Here is an 18,890-nt window from a genome sequence, read left to right on the forward strand (position 1 = left end):
AAGGATACAAGATGATTTAGGCAAAAATTTTTAGTTGTTGTGATGACTGGCAGCTTGTTCTAAATATACAAAAATTTAATTTAATTCACATGAGTTAGAAATACAACCTCATAATGTCCAAATACAGCATTAGAAGTGTGCTGCTAGAGACAGTAATACTGATTAAACATCTTGGCATAATGTTGCAAAGTGATATGAAATGGAACACGAATGTAAGAATATTAATAGGGAAGGTGAGTGGTTAACTTTGGTTTATTTGGAGAATTTTATGAAAGTATGGTTCACCTGTAAAGGAGACCAAGTATAGAATACTACTGGGACTCATTCATGAGTACTGCTTGAGTGTTTGGGATACTTACATGACCAAATTGAAAGAAGACATTGAAGCAATTCAGAGTCAGGCTGCTAGGTGCATTACCGGTTCATTCAATCAATACACAAGTTTTATGGAGATGATTTGTGAACTGAAGTGAATGTGCTGGCATATGCCTTTGCCAGCCCACCAGTTGGCACTAGGAAACATTGTATAGATTCAGGAATCAGTACTTGTTATTTGATTGTTGTTAACCAAGAAATTTAGATTGCCCATCATTGAAGTTAAGTTCTCAATTGGTTCCTGTAATAAAGTGTATTTTAATCATGTGTGCCTTTTGTGTTGTAGTGAGGAGAAACCAGCCGCCCATCCATCATACTGCCCTCTCCTCATCCAGCCAGGAACCACAAAACATTGCAAGAGGGCACAGCCACAACAAGTGGTGACAAGTCTGATCAATACATTTTTCTAGGTTGCTGCAAGGGAGCTGTCATTACAGTGCTTCTATTTGTTCATTTGTGCTTGTTGTTGCTTGTATTACAGGAGGGGGGCTGCAGAACTAACCTATTTCTCTTTTCAGCGGCTTTGCACACTGCTTTTCTATTTGTCTTTTCAAATGGTTCAAATGGCTCTGAGCACTATGGGACTTAACATCTGAGGTCATCAGTCCCCTAGAACATAGAACTAACCTAAGGACATCACACACATCCATGCCTGAGGCAGGATTCGAACCTGCAACTGTAACAGTCTTTTCAAATTTTGCTGTAATTTATTAGCATTAGAATTGTTACCTATCCCCTCCACCCCCTGCCCCTGCATCTATGTTGCAGACTGCTCCTGCTCTGGAATTAAATCAGATTTTTCAGTTTCAGAGCCAGCAATTCACCACATTGCTGTACAGCAGTTTCTTACTGCACAAACTGTGTTGGCTGCCCAACCAACCGACCACCTGGTCCAACAAGTGTCACCAAACAACATTCCACCATTTCAGCACTTCGATGAAAAAGAAGAGGAATGGCTTGGGTATACATCCCATGAACCCCTGTTTTTACTTACTTCAAAAACTCTTCACTACATTGTCTCCCAATCCACTCTCCTGTTATGAAATAGTAGATGCATTAAGTCAGTATTATGAACAGCAGTTTCGGGTCACATCAGCCAGATTTCAGTTCTTTCACCTCAAGAAAAAGCCAGCGCAGATATACCGTCAGTGGTATACTGACTTATGGGGTCCCACTAGGAAGTGTAAATTCAAGTGTAATTCTAGGAACTTTTAGAGTGACATGTTGAGATCATCTGCAACTCGTGGTCTAGTGGCTAGCATTGCTACTACTGGATCACGGGGTCCCATGTTCGATTCCTGGCCAGGTTGGAGATTTTCCCTGCCTAGGGACTGGGTATTTGTGTTGTCCTCATCCTTTCATCATCATCATCATCATAATCATCATTCATGATTGTGGCTAGATTAGACTGCATTGGAGTGTGAAAAAATTGAACTGCAGTTGAACCCCCCATAAACCAAACATCATCATCATCATCATCATCATGCAATCACATACAAAGTCCCTGATAGCAGAATCAGAGAACAGATTCTCAAGTACTCAGATCCTTCACTACATAAAGTGTTGCAAATATTAGAACAATTTGATTCCGAACCCATAGCCACCGATAAATTTGATCTGGTCACAATTTGTCTGGTTGAGTCACCTCTTGCCAGTGACCGCCCCACTGCTGCCACAATGAGCATGCACACAGATGCACAGGCAGACTATTAAACAAGTATCCAGGCCTGTAAATCTAGTGAAGTCTTGGCCTCGCTGTTTTGCTTGGAATAAGTGGCAAGATTGCCTGTCACACAAAGCGACTTGTTACTCATGTGGAAAGAAAGGCCTTGTCCAGGCAGTTTGGTTGCAATGGCAAATGAATGCCAATTTTGCCCACTCCCACAGCAACAGTTTTCATGCACATTCTGTGAATGTAGTGTTTTCAAAATCAACTATGGGTTCTAGCAGTAATTCAAAATTCAAGTAAGGTTGTGCCCTCATCTTGCCCCAGAGCAGTATTTGCTATTCCAACAAACTATCTGTAACATTACAAATTTCTGGCTGTCGTGTTGACTTTCAATTGGACACAGGTGCTTCAGTAACTTTGCTTAATCATGCCACTACAAACAGTTAGGCTCACCATGCCTGTCAGAATCTTGTACACTCCTCACTGCATAAAATGGACAAGAAATCCCAGTACTTGGACAGTGTAGTTTGCCTACCACTTACAAATCTCACACTATGACAATGAAATTTACTGTGTTGCAATCAAGAGGCAGTGAAAATATTTTTGGCTTCAGTTTGTTTGACTTGTTTGGCTTTAGCATCCACGACAATGTAGTTTCAGCGACTGCTTTTAATCCAAAAGAAAGTGTAGCTAGTTTGCTTAGGGAATTTCCTGAACTCTTTTCTGGTGGACTTGGGAAAGTTAATAATTTTATAGTGCACATTACCTTGAAAGACAATGCACAGCCTAAGTTTTCCAAGATCGGCCTATTCCCATTGCTTTATGAGACAAAGTGAATTAAAAGAATTGCAAGACAATGGTGTGATTGCTCCAATACACGTTAGTTAGTGGTCAGTGGGCAAGTCCACTGGTTTTGAGGATCATCCCTTCAGGTCGTATTCACATTCATGTTGTCTTCAAAAGTACAGTCAATCCACAGACTATAATTGACACTTATCCATTGTCTCACACTGAGGAACTTATGGACAGGCTTGGTGCTGGCCGCTACTTTTCTAAGATAGATTTGCATGATGCTTATTTGCAAATACCACTAGATGAAGAATCACAGAAAGTGTTTGTTGTTAATACACATTTAGGCCTTTTCAAGTATTTGTGTATGCCCTTTATCAGTGCCTCTGCACCCACCATTTTTCAATGTTACTTGGAACAGTTGGAACAGCTAACTGCTCAAGTGCCATTCTGTTCAAACTACCTTGATGATATTTTCATCTCAGGTTGTTATTTATTTTATTTATTTATTTCATTCATTCATGTTCTGTAGACCCATTAGTGATAAATCGCTTGAGTGTAGAACGTGTCATTTACATATATTTGAGACATTTGTTTATAATAATAGGTTGTACAATGAATAATATATTGTGCAACAGAGGAACACATTGCCAATTTGCATACCCTTTTTCAGGTGTTGTCAGATACAGGACTCAAGTGTGATCTCGAAAAGCATGTTTTTCTTTCTTTTTTTTCTTTCAGAAAGAACTACAGTTCTTAAGTCCTGCGATAAATAATCAGGGCACACCCCCTCAAATCTCATTTGCTTGTAATTCATGATCTGCGTGCTCCTCACACTGTTTCTGAACTGCAGTCAGTGCTTGGCACGTTGACATACTACATTTATTTCATTCAGAATGCTTCATAGATTGCAAATCCATTGCATCGCTTGCATCTAAAAATTGTGCCTTTCATGTGGACCAAAGAGTGGCACAGTTCATTTCAGAAACTCAAAAATGCCTTGCCCAGTGATAGGTGTTTAGTAAATTTTGATCCTATCAAAACAGTGATTTTGCAAGTAGATGCTTCCTCTTACGGAATCAGTGCATTGCTTTTGCACAGAATTGGTGCACAAGACAGACCTATTGCTTTTGCCTCAAAGTTGTTAACTCAAACTCAGTGCAATTATTCACAAATTGAAAAAGAAGCTCTTACAATTGTGTATGGTGTGACAAAATTCCATCACTATCTGTTTGGTTGCAAGTCCTATTTAGCGACAGATCAGAAGTCTTTGCAGTCCTTGTTTCATCTGTCAAAGCCAGTTCGTACATATACTGCTAAAAAATTGCAACGTTGGGCTTTGCTTCTATCCCAGTATGAGTACAAAATTGCCTACAGACCTACAGCACAGCATGGCAATGCTGACACCCTTTCTTGCCTTCTGATCAGCTCCAATGCTGATTTTGGTTCCTCTGACGCATCTTGTTGCCAGATCAATGTGTAGGTCTCTTAATAGCTGCAACCTTTTCCATTAAATTACAGAGAAATTGCACAGGCCATGGAAGCGGACCTTGATCTGAAGATTTTGCTGCATTACATTTGCACATGTTAGTCTCACTGATTGAACAGTATTGACAACTCAGTAGTGTGTTGATATTTTGCTTGTCAGCATAACCTTTCGGTTCAACAAAGTGTGATTTAGTACAATCTGACAGTGAACAACTGCATATGCTCATTCCCACAGTGTTGCAAAATAATGTGTTACAGCTGCTACACCTAGGACATTGAGACACTGTTCAGACTTAACAGTTAGCACACCAACATTGTACTTGGCACAGCGTGGACTCCTACACTGAACAGATGACATCACAGTATTGCCCATGCATGGGAAACCAATCCAATCTATGACAGATCTTCTCAGCTTGGCCTAAGACACAGTACCCATGGCAATGAATGCACACAGACTTTGCAGGACCATTCTGAAACACTCATTGGCTCATAGTAGTAGACTCTTTTAGCAATTTCCCATTTGCAATTCCTATGAACTCTACCACATACTACATCATGTAGCACAATTCAAGTGTTGTCCTCATTTTTTTGCATTGGAGAATTGCCTGAAGTCACTGTTACAGACAATCGACCTTATTCATGCCACATGACTTTGAACAGTTTTGTTACAAAATGGTGTTCATCACCTAACAAGTGCTCTGTTTCACCCCCAATCCCATTTAGAAGCAGGATGCTTTGTATGCATTTTTAAACAATGATGTTGAAGCTTCACACCTTCCACACATAGGAATGGGCACTGGAACTCTTTCTCACCTCCTATCGCTACCACTCATGTGACAGACCATCACAGGGGGAATTTCTACATGACTGCTGCCATCGGACACTGCTTAACCTGCTCCACCTGCTGCACCATCTGGTGCTGCCAATGGTCCACAAGTATAACTTTGCACTGCTTGATCTTGTTCTTTGCAGGGTTTTGGTGTGACATCAGCACTGGGAGCAAGATGAGATCCAGAAATGTATAGGCACATATATGTATCTAATTGCAGGTCCATATGGTTTGCAGCTCTGTCACCAGAATAAAATTTGCATTTGTCATTTGCCCAATGATTCTGCTGCTTTTCTTCCCTCAGATTCACAGCCTCCTGTGACCATATGGCCTTTGCAGCCACGTGCTGGTGTCACCACTGCACTCCAGGACAAGCCAATGGACGTCACATCCTCGCATCCTCCGTCAGTGCTCTCCGACCCAATGGAGATGGACCCACCATCACCATCATTGCCACTGTCATCATCCCAGGAGACACCCTCAGGATTGGACACATATCCTGGGCATTGTTTCTGGGAGGACGATCCTCTGCTCTCGCAAGCCATCCTCCACAGCTACAGCTCCTGGCTCATCTCTACATTCAACTCCCTGCCTCCCCTCTCCTCCCCCCCCCCCCATTTCCATTGTCATTTGCATCTCCAGTACATGGCATTGGTGCAGCGTTTTGGAAGGGGGTGGAGGGTGGGGGGGGGGGGGGGGGGAGAGGGAGAGGAATGTGCTGGTGTACGCTTTCACTGGTGTATGCCTTCACCTGGTGTACGCACTGAACTAATCATCCCTATGACAAGAGAAGACCAAGAAACGACCCCAGGCTAAGTGCTGATAATGCCACCTGAGCAGTGTGCAATAGGTTGCTGCTGATGGTTGAGCTCTCTCAATCTCAGTACTTCAATATGTTGCATTGGGGCTCAGTTCACATTGCACCTCAATACATCACACTGTGCTCTAGTCTTCCACAGTGATAGTCATCACCTTGCACCTTAGCTAGCTGGGGGGGGGGGGGGGGGGGGGGGGAATGTTATTCATTGTATATAGCTGTGATATGGACACAGACAAGATTCAAGAATTAGTACATGTTATTTGATTGCTGTTAACCAGAGAACTTCAGATTGCACATCACTGAAGTTAAGCACTCATTTAGTTCCTGTAATAAAGTGTGGGAAACTGGCCACCTACTTATCATACCTCCCTCTCCTCATCCAGACAGGAACCACAAAACATTAACGCAGCCACAACAATGAGAATCCCTTGAAGGAAGATGACATTCTCCTTGTGAAACAATGAAACAATGTGCAGAAGATTTAGAGAAGTAGCATTTGAAGTTGACTGCAGAACGGTTCCACTCCAACCAACATACATTCTGAGTCAGGACCTTAAGGATAATATAAGAGACATGAGGGTTAATACAGAGGAGTATAGATAGACATTTTTGCCTTGGTCTGTTTGTGAGTGGAACAGGAAAGGAAATGACTAATAGTGGCTCAAGATACCCTGTGCCAAAAATCGTATGGTGTCTTGTGGAGTATGTATGTAGATGCAGGTTTATGAATATATTTCTCTCCTATACAATTCTCCAGCCATACACTAAAATACTCCACAGAACACTTCATCCAGGGCTTATCATACTGCTCAAAGAATTATACAATGTCCTTACACTGACACTGCCTGTGTCATTCCATATTTTACTTTTTCTAAAATTCTATGCTTGACATGTCTATGTATAATGTAAGTAAATTACACAAATAAATATTTTATATCCTAAAGATAAAGATAAAGCTGTCTTCAACCCAAGGTTGATTTGAATAACACAGTGCTTTATTAGGCATGGTTCTATTGGTACTTTCCTTCAACCTTTGAACTGATGTACCCAGCGAGTTATGGGTGAGTGTACAATTTAACATGGAAAACTGAACTACAATGCAACTTGGAATTTTTCACATAAAAAATCATTTCCAATGGTGAAAGAAGTGAGAGAAAAAGAAAATTACTGGTGATACATATTGCATAAAAAGTAACATGAGTAATAAAGAATAAGAAACAAGAACAATAGTGATAACATTTGAAATTGTAATTGTGATTCCTTACCAATAGTACATCTTCTTTGTAACCTACAGCACGGCAAATTGTTACAGCAGGGTAAGTCATGGTCTTGTTAAATGTTATACGTGAATGTGTAGAAACTGGAGGCTCAATCAGTCTACCAAAGCATTCCATAAGCTGCAAGAAAACAATTATAATGTTAAACAGTTACAGTGGAACATTGTTACTTTTTTCGTAATGTTAAGCAAGTCTGGTGAATAAAAATATTTAATTATTTTGTAAATGAATGTATCAAACCTGTTATCTTAAATGAAAGTATAAAAAATCACAGTGTAGAATTAGGATTGTATGGCTTGATATTGTTATTCAAAAATTATTATTATTATTATTTTAATTAAAGATGTTCAGGATGGCACTGCCAACATTTCTCTCACTTGATGTCATATGCTATAACTGCACATGCCTATTGGGGGACTTATAATTTGTTTTGTTGATTTATGTATCTCATTTTCTGCAAGGAAGAAAATTGCTTGTAACGATGTGGCTTTCAGAAACAAACAAATTTACTTTTTAAGGAATATAGCTCTTTGTGTTCTGTGAATGAAAAGGGCCGGGCATAATTTGGGAAAGAGGCCACTTTCAAATAGTGCTGGCTGACTAAGAAACTTGGTGACATTATTACAAAACTGAACTATGCTGTGTTAACTCAGTTTCTGAAGCCTTGCACTTTGGTCATGTGGCACAGTCAGTAATATTACAAGAAAATTAACTTGATTTCTATTCTTTTGGAACAAGGCAAGGCATTTCTGTATAATATATGCATCCACTTTGCATCATTGTCTGAAATCTGAATGGAGTTTTATATAATATTACTAAAATCTTTATTAGATTACTAGTACAAAAGATGAGGCTCTCTGCAAATTTAAATTTATTTTTAAAAGCATACATTACTAACTAATTCTGTAAATGATTTGTTTATGTTGATGTAAACTATATGGTGCAGTTCAGTTTTTGAGGGCACAAAATTTTGCACCTTGTGGCATTAATTGTAGTTTTGTCACAATATATGTCAAAGATGTTATTAATGTGGCCATTTGTCACAAGTGTTGCCTTGTATTCAAGAACAGAGAACAGTGAGATGTTATGGTGATTCTCCATCATTGTGAATATACTTTAAGAAAAGGTAAATCTTGTCATTAACCAGGACATAAATCATTCTGATAATGAAGAGACCAGTTGCTGTTAAAAGATTCATAGAGTATAGGAATATGGATACCTTGGAACATCAGTGCTGGCATGACTCGAATATAGCATGAAACAGCTGTCACTTACATGGATAGGAATCCAAAAACAAGCTGTATGTTGCTGTTATGTTCTGTCTTGCCAAGATATCAAGGAATACAAAAACATACATGCTGGATGAGAAATAAAGCTCATCCCATTTGATAAGTCTCCCCTGACCTGGTGTTTGGGGTGACTTCTAAACTGTAACCCTTTCCCTAAACCTCTTCAGTCCTTTTCCTTCACCACTCTTCCTTCTGCTTCAACTCTTCCACAAGGAAGAAAAAGCCACTGGCTCCAAAAGCTTCTGAAAGTTAAATTGTTTTGTGAGTGTGTTCCCCTGCCACTGCTTGGCGAGTAGATTTTTTTATCTGTTCTTTCACATTATATTATCAATAATTGGTTGTTTTCATTGTTTCATTTATTATTGTTTACACTATTAATTTCCTGTAGTAATAGTGTGTGCAAATGATTATCACTATCTTTCACAAATGAACAACTCTTTTTTTAATACATTTGTATTTGGATGTTTATTAGGAACTGCTACAGTCGCTGTCACTGCAAGAAGATAATAATCATTGACTCTGATTGATTGATTAGTTGATTTTTTATTGGTCAAGTTTTATCATACAGCACAGATTTTACACTTGATATTGGACAGGTCAAAGAAACATTGCAGTGGTAGATAGTATTAGCTAATAGTAAGCAAATTAAAATTCAGTACCTATTCTTATAATCTAATTTTTGAATAACTTATTTGTTACATATTCAGAAATACCTTTACACAATAGAAACAGTGCTTTATGTGAAATGCCTTCAGTTAAGCTTTAAATATTGGATATGTAGCAGTTTTTATTTCCTCTGGTGTCTTATTATGTAGTATTACACCAATGTTAATTATGCACTGCTGATAGCCTTTTATTCAAGATATTTTTATGTATATTTGATCTCCCTCTGGTGCAACAATTGTGTACATTTTTATTCTACAGTAGATTGCTTGTTTTCAAGACATAGTTTCTAGTGAACAAGATAGTTTCATAAATGAATAAAGTTGGAACATCCAGAACACCAAGCACAGTAAAATGAGATCTACAGATAACCCTCTCTTTAAGGCCACAAATTATTCTTAGAACTCTTTTTTGCATTCTAAAAACCTTTACACTCTGAGCTGAGTGCTCTCAGACAATGATCCCATATCAAAGCATAGTATGACTGCAATACTGTTATTTTGCTTGTTGTTGACTTTAATATTCATAAACCATAGCACATGGGTGAGAGTTGCCAAGACAAGTTATTTATATGTGTCACACTTTAAATCTTACTGAATCCACAGACACCTACATTTTCTAGGGGATCATTTTTAATGATGCTTAAATAGACATTTGATTGGATAGAAAAAATAAATGAAAGTTGATGCACACAGTTTTTCAGTATTTGCAGTGAGTTTGTTTTTGGTGAACCACTTTAGAAAGTCTTTTCATAGAACTTTCTGCTGTTTACTGCAAGGTTTCTGGGATGGATCCAGTAAGCAATATGCTGGTGCTATTGGCAGATAAGATAATTTTTTGGGCAGTCATTTATTCAACAAAGTCATCCACATAAGTAAAGAAGAATAGTGGATCTAAGATTGAACCCTGCAGTATGCCATATATTATTGGTAATGTGCTAGAAAGGAAGGAGCTGTTATTTGTTTTACTCTTAATATTGAATTCTTACTGAAGTGACACCTCTGAATTTTTATGTGCAAACACAACCAGCTCTGTGAGCACCCCTTACTCCTCATGTTTCTGAGTTTTTGAGCAGATGCTATGGTACAGGCTTTTGACAGGTCTATAAAAATACCTGCAGCTAATTTATGTTGATCAAGGGCTTTAAAAGCACAGTCTAAGAATTTGAAAATTACTCTCTGTGTGCATTTAGACTTCTTAGAACCAGAATTTTTGAGGTGGAAGTTAAGTGTAACACAGGTCAGTAGTTTGATATTTTATCAGAACCTTTTTTTAGCAGTTGCTGAACTTCTGCTATTTTGAGAATGTCTGGAAAGACACCAGTTTTTAGAGATAGGTGGAAAATTTTTGCCAATGGTTTTGTTATGTGGTGAGCATATGCTTTTAATATGAAATCGGGTACTTCAGCAACTCTGAGCGAAATGAAAGTGTTCTTTTGACACTCATTTACTTCCATGAAGCATAATAATGCTAGTCATTCGCAGAATTTATACTTTCCAGAATAATTCCTATAAAATTTGACTTTTGCCATGATACTGTAGCCTTCTCCTAGGATCAGCACCTATTCCTTGCTTGTGGGTTGACCTTATGAGAGCACTTTCTCTTTCCATTCTGTTACGTACACCCCTTATAAAACATTGCTATTTTTTAGGCCACTGGTCATCCTATCTCCATGTAGGTATGCCTGCCCTTTATACTTAGTGAATGCTGGGTACACCCCCCTTATCCTTTCTGAGTAGGCCTCACAGTTCGTTACCCTAGTATACATTTCTCTGTATAACATAATTAAGTACTTTCTGGTAAAGATATAAGTCTATCTTAAGCTTCACATTTATTCTTTAATACATAATTTACTCCCCAGAGTCCTTCTCTACTCATCAACTTCTATACTTTCAATACATACTATGTCAACATATACTATTGATGTTCTACTATACTTCAATTCATTAGAGTATTTATTATACTGACATTTGTTATTGATCAGCTTGATTAACATTCTCTCCTACTTTCATTTTCTCTCTTTACTCATGCCTCTTTCTTAGTTTATATACACCTTTTCTTATGTATATTTGATGTAGAAGTGTCACAGCTTCCTATATATGTGTGCATATTTCTAGATGTACCTACATTTCCCCCTACAAAATTCTGGTGCATATGTGATGACACTGAAGAAACTTCAAGCTCGGAGTTGTGTTCGACCACTTCGCCAAAAGTATGATGTTTTGTTGTTGCTCGACAATGCACGGCCACATGTCAGTCAAAAAACCATCAAAGCAATCACAAAAACTCTGATGGACAACACTGGAACACCCACCTGGGTGAATAGATAACTTCACCTGGATCAAATGGATTTGATATTAACTTTTCTTGTGCACTGGCAGACCAGAATTTTTCTTTAAATTTCCTTTGAAAGTTCTCCCAAAAGGAAAAATTCTCAGTATTTACCATTCCCCATTCTGAGGCTTTCCCTAGAAGGTATCCCACAGCAAATTTGATTTTCTTAGACTCTTCCCAATTTTTTGGTAATGCTTGGTTAAACCTTTTTAAGAAATGGGTCAGTTGTACATCTCTGTCAGGCTTAAATTTAGCCCCCCCCCCCCCCCCAACCCACCCACCCACCCACCTCCTGCTACTGTGAGCAGTGTGCCATGTCACAGTCCAAAAGTTCCTGCTCACCTCCTAAGTGAAATGAAGAGAGTTATGATATGCATGCATCATACTCTTGATCATGTACACACCAGCGTGTATTATCTGATTACCTACTTTGCATGACAGTGTAATATGGCAGTGAAATGACTTTGATTTGCTTATATGCAAAATCAGATTTCCAAAATGGTAGATAAACTGGATTGTGCTGGACTTAACAAGTGTGTGGAGAGACCAGAGGGCCTGTCATCTTGCATTACCTTGCTGCACACTATATTTTTATGCAGCATGTGTGCCCCACTTCAGAAATGGGGATAGTGTGGCACAACGCCAAGAAAAAAATCAGACCTAACTTGAATGTTTCACAACATACCCAAAGGTTTCAATAATGAAACACTGGCTAAGAATTGGCAACTCTCTAGCCATTCCTTATAATTGAGACAGACAATGTGGAGACATCTTCTGGAACACCACACTTATTCACTCAATTTACCACACCATTCAAAGAACCAAACACCAGGCTGCTGACTATGATATTTGAAGTGAGCGTGCCAGATGGAACAGAGGTCATTACAATTGATGTGCACATGTAATGAATTCCAATAATCAAAGAAAGTTTTTTCCTCTAAATGTAACACATGTCCAAAAAGAAATGTTATACAAGTTAATGATGCTGCTCACAATTCTGATTTATGAGAAACATCATGAATGCGGTGCAGAAACCACAAAACTATGAGACACCATGGAAGGTAACTCACTAAAAAAAGATAAAAAAAGCATAATAATTAGCACATGGGCACCACCAGCTTAAATCTAATGTGGATCTAAAAAAGATTCAAGTAGTTGATAAGGGAGAAAAAAAGGAAACTTATTACTATAGTGTGACCTGCAGGGTACGAAACCCAAGGCAAGGGTCGACAATATGGAAAGTAGCCACATGTTTGCTATTGTTTGACCCTTGACTGAAATGGAAGACAGGGGGCAAAATCATGATGTTATGCAAATAACACCTGAGTGGACTTATATTGAATCTACACAAGTTGTGTAACACAGCCTGATAACATATAAACATATAATACAGGTATCCATAAACCAACATGCAAAAAATAAAATTTTTCTTACTATGCTAATGCTACGTTACATGATCAATAACTTTGTGTGTAGTCTGAATTTTCTACTGTATTTCTAGACTGACTTCGAGCAGGAGTGTGATGCACTTTTTGCTGAAATCTGTATGAAAATCAGTGTTAAAGGTCATGATAATCTCAAAGAAAATTTAAAATGCAGGAAATGTTGTACATGGAACTTTTAATGATGGAAAAGTATTACATTGACAGAATAGGACTCCTATTTTTTTTTAAATGGGGAGGGGGGGGGGGGGTGGAGAGAGAGAGAATATAAAAGCAGAGTTTTGCTGTACTCCGTGGCTACTAAAACTTGTGTGACACCTGCCTTTGCCATTGGTAAGAGGCCTAAGATATCACCAGCTACTATTTCTTTCAGATATTGGGTGTACACTGCATGATGCTGTCAATGTACTCGAGGGTGATAGTGTTCATCTTCTCACACAAGTCTTGCATTTTAAGTACCTTTTGTCCTCTCCAGGCCACGCTGTCAAACGTACAGTCTTAGACATAAAAACTGACCGCCAGCCAGCTGCCATAGAGACTAAGTCTGAGTCATTCACTTAAGGTGGCCAGTACATCAACTGCCCCTGACAATGCTAAGTCCAGCCATCTGCACACTCTGTAAGATACAGAAGTGTCAGGAGGCAGTGTTATCTACTTCTGAGACATTGTGGGGTAATGTGTGCCCGTGGTCTAATGGTAATCGTCGTGCATTCTAAACTTATAATTGCATGTTTGCGTCCAACTGTATCTCTCTTTTTTTCTTACCACATTTCAGCCCTTGTCTAAAATTATGAGTCTGATTCAACATCAAAGATAATTTGCTTCACATTCTACCCACTAGTAATAACAAATACTTCCAGAAACAGTTCCACAGGACAATTCGTGGCAGCATCGTTATCAGAACGGCTTACATTCGAGCATTTCCTCTGCTGCAGCAGCTATCGGCCCTTGGCTAGATGCCACCCACCACCTAAACTCGGGCACCACCCAGGTGAACACAGCATGATGCTGTCAATGTATGTATCAACTGTCATTTTCGAATATGAAGTTCTACTTATCATCTTGCAGTTAAGCATTAGATTTTGCATACTTGAAAATCATGAACTATGGGTTAAGCGTTGTGAAATTGGTTTGCAAGTGGAAAAAGTTGTGACATCTGCAACACAATATTTACTTTTGGTATAACAGAGGGGTGAATGCAGAGGAGGCAGCTTGAAAGATTTGAACTGTGTGTAGAGCCAGTGCATTTGGGAAAAATACGTCAGAAAAAGATATTCTTGTTTCAACAAAGATCATTCTGGCATGAATGATTTTCCACATTAAGGAAGTCACAACTACTGATATAAGTGACTGATTACCATTTAACCATCATACAATGTTTACAATAAACAGGAAAGATTCAGGAGTCTGATGTAGGAGTACTGAATGCTCTAATTCGAAACAACAAAAATCAATGGAGTGGCTATTATTGCTGTTTTGCTTGAATGTCATTAGGTCACTCATTGAGTATTCCTATGCAGTACTGTTACTGGTGATAAGTTATGATGCCTTTAACTTTAACTTCTTAAGAAGAAATAAAAGGCTGAACCCCACCAAAAGATGTAAACTCGAGCAAAGAGTAATGTGAACATTTTCCATCTGATAGCTCCAAAAGTGTGTTTTGTACTACAAATTCTTCCCAAAGAGTGTGTTTATCACAGCTGGAATTTGTTGCCAACAAGTGAGACACCTTTCAGTCACAGTGTAAGAAAATTAACCAACAAAACTACATCACATGTGCTACTGCATGATAACGCACTCTGTTCATTTGGGAAACAAAACTATCCAGGAGATTGATAGGGAAGTCACCTCTCAGGCCTTGTCCCTGTGATCATATACTCATAAAAATTTACCTTTCCCACTCTTGATTGATCAACTGTCAAGGCAATTCATTTATAGATGAAAATGCTCTTCAAACAGCACTGGTTTAATGACATCATTAGAACTGTCAAGTTTCTACAGGCAAAGAATTAGTAAACTACTTTAGCACTGTCAGATTGTTTTAGATATTGTGAAAGAATATACAGTTGCCGATAAAGTTCTCTTTGATAATTACTGTTGTGTTCACTAAACTAATGGAAAACACAATTAAAATATTCACTGTACTAATACAAATTAAATTCAACTTACTGTATGACGTTTGTCTATCTTAGTAAAGCATTATAATAGAAAGATATGTTCCACATGGGAAAAATTTATTAAAAAAATGCAGTTACTTACCAAACGGGAAAGCGCTGGTGGATAGACACAATAAAAAAAAACACACACACACATATCAAGCCCCCCCCCTTCTTGCAGTGGTGTACCGTAGGTCTCTAGAATAGCAAAGCATTCCAAAGGTTTGGAAAAGGGCACAGGTCATCCCTGTTTTCAAGAAAGGACGTCGAACAGATGTGCAGAACTATAGACCTATATCTCTAACGTCTATCAGTTGTAGAATTTTGGAACACATATTATGTTCGAGTATAATGACTTTTCTGGAGACTGGAAATCTACTCTGTATAATCAGCATGGGTTTCGAAAAAGACGGTCGTGTGAAACCCAGCTTGCGCTATTTGTCCATGAGACTCAGAGGGCCATAGACACGGGTTCACAGGTAGATGCCGTGTTTCTTGACTTCCGCAAGGCATTTGACACAGTTCCCCACAGTTGTTTAATGAACAAAGTAAGAGCATATGGACTATCAGACCAATTGTGTGATTGGATTGAGGAGTTCCTAGATAACAGAACACAGCATATCATTCTCAATGGAGAGAAGTCTTCCGAAGTAAGATTGATTTCAGGTGTGCCTCAGGAGAGTGTCATAGGACCGTTACTATTCATAATATACATAAATGACCTGCTGGATGACATCGGAAGTTCACTGAGGCTTTTTGCAGATGATGGTGTGGTGTATCGAGAGGTTGCAACAATGAAAAATTGTATTGAAATGCAGGAGGATCTGCAATGAACTGATGCATGTTGCAGAGAATGGCAATTAAATATCACTGTAGACAAGTGTAATGTGCTGCGAATACATAGAAAGAAAGATCATTTATCATTTAGCTACAAAATAGCAGGTCAGCAAGTGGAAGCAGTTAATTCCATAAATTATCTGGGGGTACACATTAGGAGTGATTTAAAATGGAATGATCATATAAAGTTGATCGTCGGTAAAGCAGATGCCAGACTGAGATTCATTGGAAGAATCCTAAGGAAATGCAATCCAAAAACAAAGGAAGTAGGTTACAGTACCCTTGTTCGCCCACTGCTTGAATACTGCTCAACAGTGTGGGATCTGTACCAGATAGGGTTGATAGAAGAGATAGAGAAGATCCAACGGAGAGCAGTGCACTTCGTTACAGGATCATTTAGTAATCGCGAAAGCGTTTCGGAGATGATAGATAAACTCCAGTGAAAAGACTGCAGGAGAGACGCTCAGTAGCGCGATTCAGGCTTTTTTTAAAGTTTCAAGAACATACTTTCACCGAAGAGTCAAGCAGTATATTGCTCCCTCCTACGTATATCTCGCGAAGAGACCATGAGGATAAAATCAGAGAGATTGGAGCCCACACAGAAGCATACCGACAATCCTTCTTTCCACAAACAATGCAAGACTGGAATAGAAGGGAGAACTGATAGAGGTACTCAGGGTACCCTCCACCACACACCGTCAGGTGGCTTGTGGAGTATGGATGTAGATGTAGAAGCTTTCACAACCCACAGTTGCTTCATTGGGAAAGAGGGAAGGAGCAGGAAAGACGAAAGGATGTGGGTTTTAAGGGAGAGGGTAAAGAGTCATTCCAGTCCCGGGAGTGGAAAGACTTGTCTTATGGGGAAAAAAGGACAGGTATACACTCGCACACACACACATATCCATCCGCACACGTACAGACACAAGCAGACATATATAAAGCCTGGTGGTGACCAGATTTTCACTCAGACGTGTCTGGATTTTGGGTTCAGCGGTTTGAATAAACATTGAGGATTGTATTAGTACTTGGTCCATCCAAAGTATTTGATTTTCTCAGTACCACCCATATCTGAGAGGCTTTCCCCTATCCACCGCCTGGGGAGGTGCCTGATGAAGTGTCTAACAACCTCACATGGGATTATTATTATTATTATTATTATTATTATGTCATCAGTAAATCCAATATGGTGTATCTTCCCACCACTGAAATAGATGTGTGTTGTTTGATTCAATATTTTCATCACACAAATATAGGTTATAATTACATTACATTGCTGTTAGGAGACATATTTCTCACTTTTTCTTAGACAGTTGCTATCTGTTACTCCATCAAAGGAATTTATGTGTGCAGCATTTTTGCAATATAGACAATCAAATTATTTGACTTCTGTAATTTCAGTTTGGTACCAGATTGTTCTAATCGGATTCAGCCAGTCAGTCTTAATGTGGATTTCCAACTACAACTCCCATCATATGATAGACTCAGTAAACTGCATTCCGAATCGGACTGTTGAACCTAGTTCATTTATCTATGACAGGACCTGAATTCTTAAACACTATGGAAAATACTAATACAATGTGCTTATTACAAATATGTTATTTAAAAATAAAGAAATAAAGTATGGCGATAACAATTTATTTACAGCAGCACACCCCATCCATCAGAGCAAAGCAGTGCAAGATTGGTTTCAGGGCCAAGAGAGGATAAATCTGTTGCCGTTTGTTCCACGATCACCAGACCTTAACCTGATATAGAATATGTGGGCAGAGGTAATGAGGTGACTGCCATGTGGACCTACAAATGCAAGTGACCTTTGGATGAATATAGAAAAAGTAAAGCACCACGATACACTATAGAGGACCCTAGTGGAATCAATGCCCCGACACCTTTGAGAAATCTTACATAATGATGGTGAGTGGGTTGGTTACTAAAAGTATACTCGTCCACAAAACCCATGTGGACAATTTTCTAATATTCGGTCAAGCTTTGCTTTGTCGCAGCTCTTTAGCATACTGGTCCATTTACTTTCAGTCTCCTGCTTACAGTTCTTGCAATGCAAGGTAACTGAAAAATCTCATCCACTTGACACCAACTAAGGAATTGGTTGTTGGCGGATTTGTTGTTCAACAGACAGCAGTCACCACTCTCACTGGAATCAATGACAGTGTGTGTGTGTGTGTGTGTGTGTGTGTGTGTGTGTGTGTGTGTGTTAGACAACCCATGTCCTGCATATTACGTTAAGTATGTAAGATGTATCATCTCCATAATTCCATAATATCATTAGCAGAGACAGTGCACTCTTGTTGTCATGGCTCATGACAAGTGCCACGATTAGCAGTGCTCAATGCTGTCGTGATTTGTTTAGGTGGGCTGAGCATAGACACTGCAACAGATGCTTTGCCATAAACAGAAAGAAGTCACCTTGCCTTTGACTGCAGTGGGCAGACAATCACTGCTTGCATGTTCTTATAGTAACAAACATGACACTCTACTCACAGGTGGCACAGAGCAATTAGAATGGGTATCGTGCCATTAGTCATCAAAATATCAACCAGTCATGAAATGTCCACTCTATTTGAATCCCAAGAAAAGAGAAACCTTCTCACAAATTAGTGTGAGGTGATATAAAAATTTATCCACCACACAAAAATTAACTACAGAGCTTTCATTCCTGCAGTACTAGCACAAGAGGAAATATTATGTCTTGGAAGCTTATACTTCATTTCCTCCTTTCATATCAATGCCCTTGTTTGAGTACAAAGTGACCAAATAATCCCAAAAAATTACAGTTTCTGAGAAGCACAAAAGTCATTTCCTCTTCTCATATCATAGCTTTTTTACTACAAAGTGAAAAAATAAACAGTTTAGGTTTCTGAAGCATAGTATGACACCAGATTCTCATCGTAGGCCCTATCGGAAACA

At 38.8% G+C, this 18,890-nt stretch overlaps 1 protein-coding gene across 1 annotated transcript in view; it reads right to left on the minus strand.

Moving 5' to 3' along the window:
* LOC126355398 (uncharacterized) overlaps positions 1-18,890 on the minus strand; it is a 194,788-nt gene that overhangs the window by 87,182 nt on the left and 88,716 nt on the right. The window contains exon 2 of the mRNA XM_050005696.1: positions 7,236-7,367. Coding sequence (XP_049861653.1) covers positions 7,236-7,367 — 132 coding nt within the window. The remainder of the gene's footprint in view (positions 1-7,235; positions 7,368-18,890) is intronic.

This window comes from Schistocerca gregaria, chromosome 3 (genome assembly GCF_023897955.1).
Source record: "Schistocerca gregaria isolate iqSchGreg1 chromosome 3, iqSchGreg1.2, whole genome shotgun sequence".
Classification (NCBI taxonomy): Eukaryota; Metazoa; Arthropoda; class Insecta; order Orthoptera; family Acrididae; genus Schistocerca; species Schistocerca gregaria.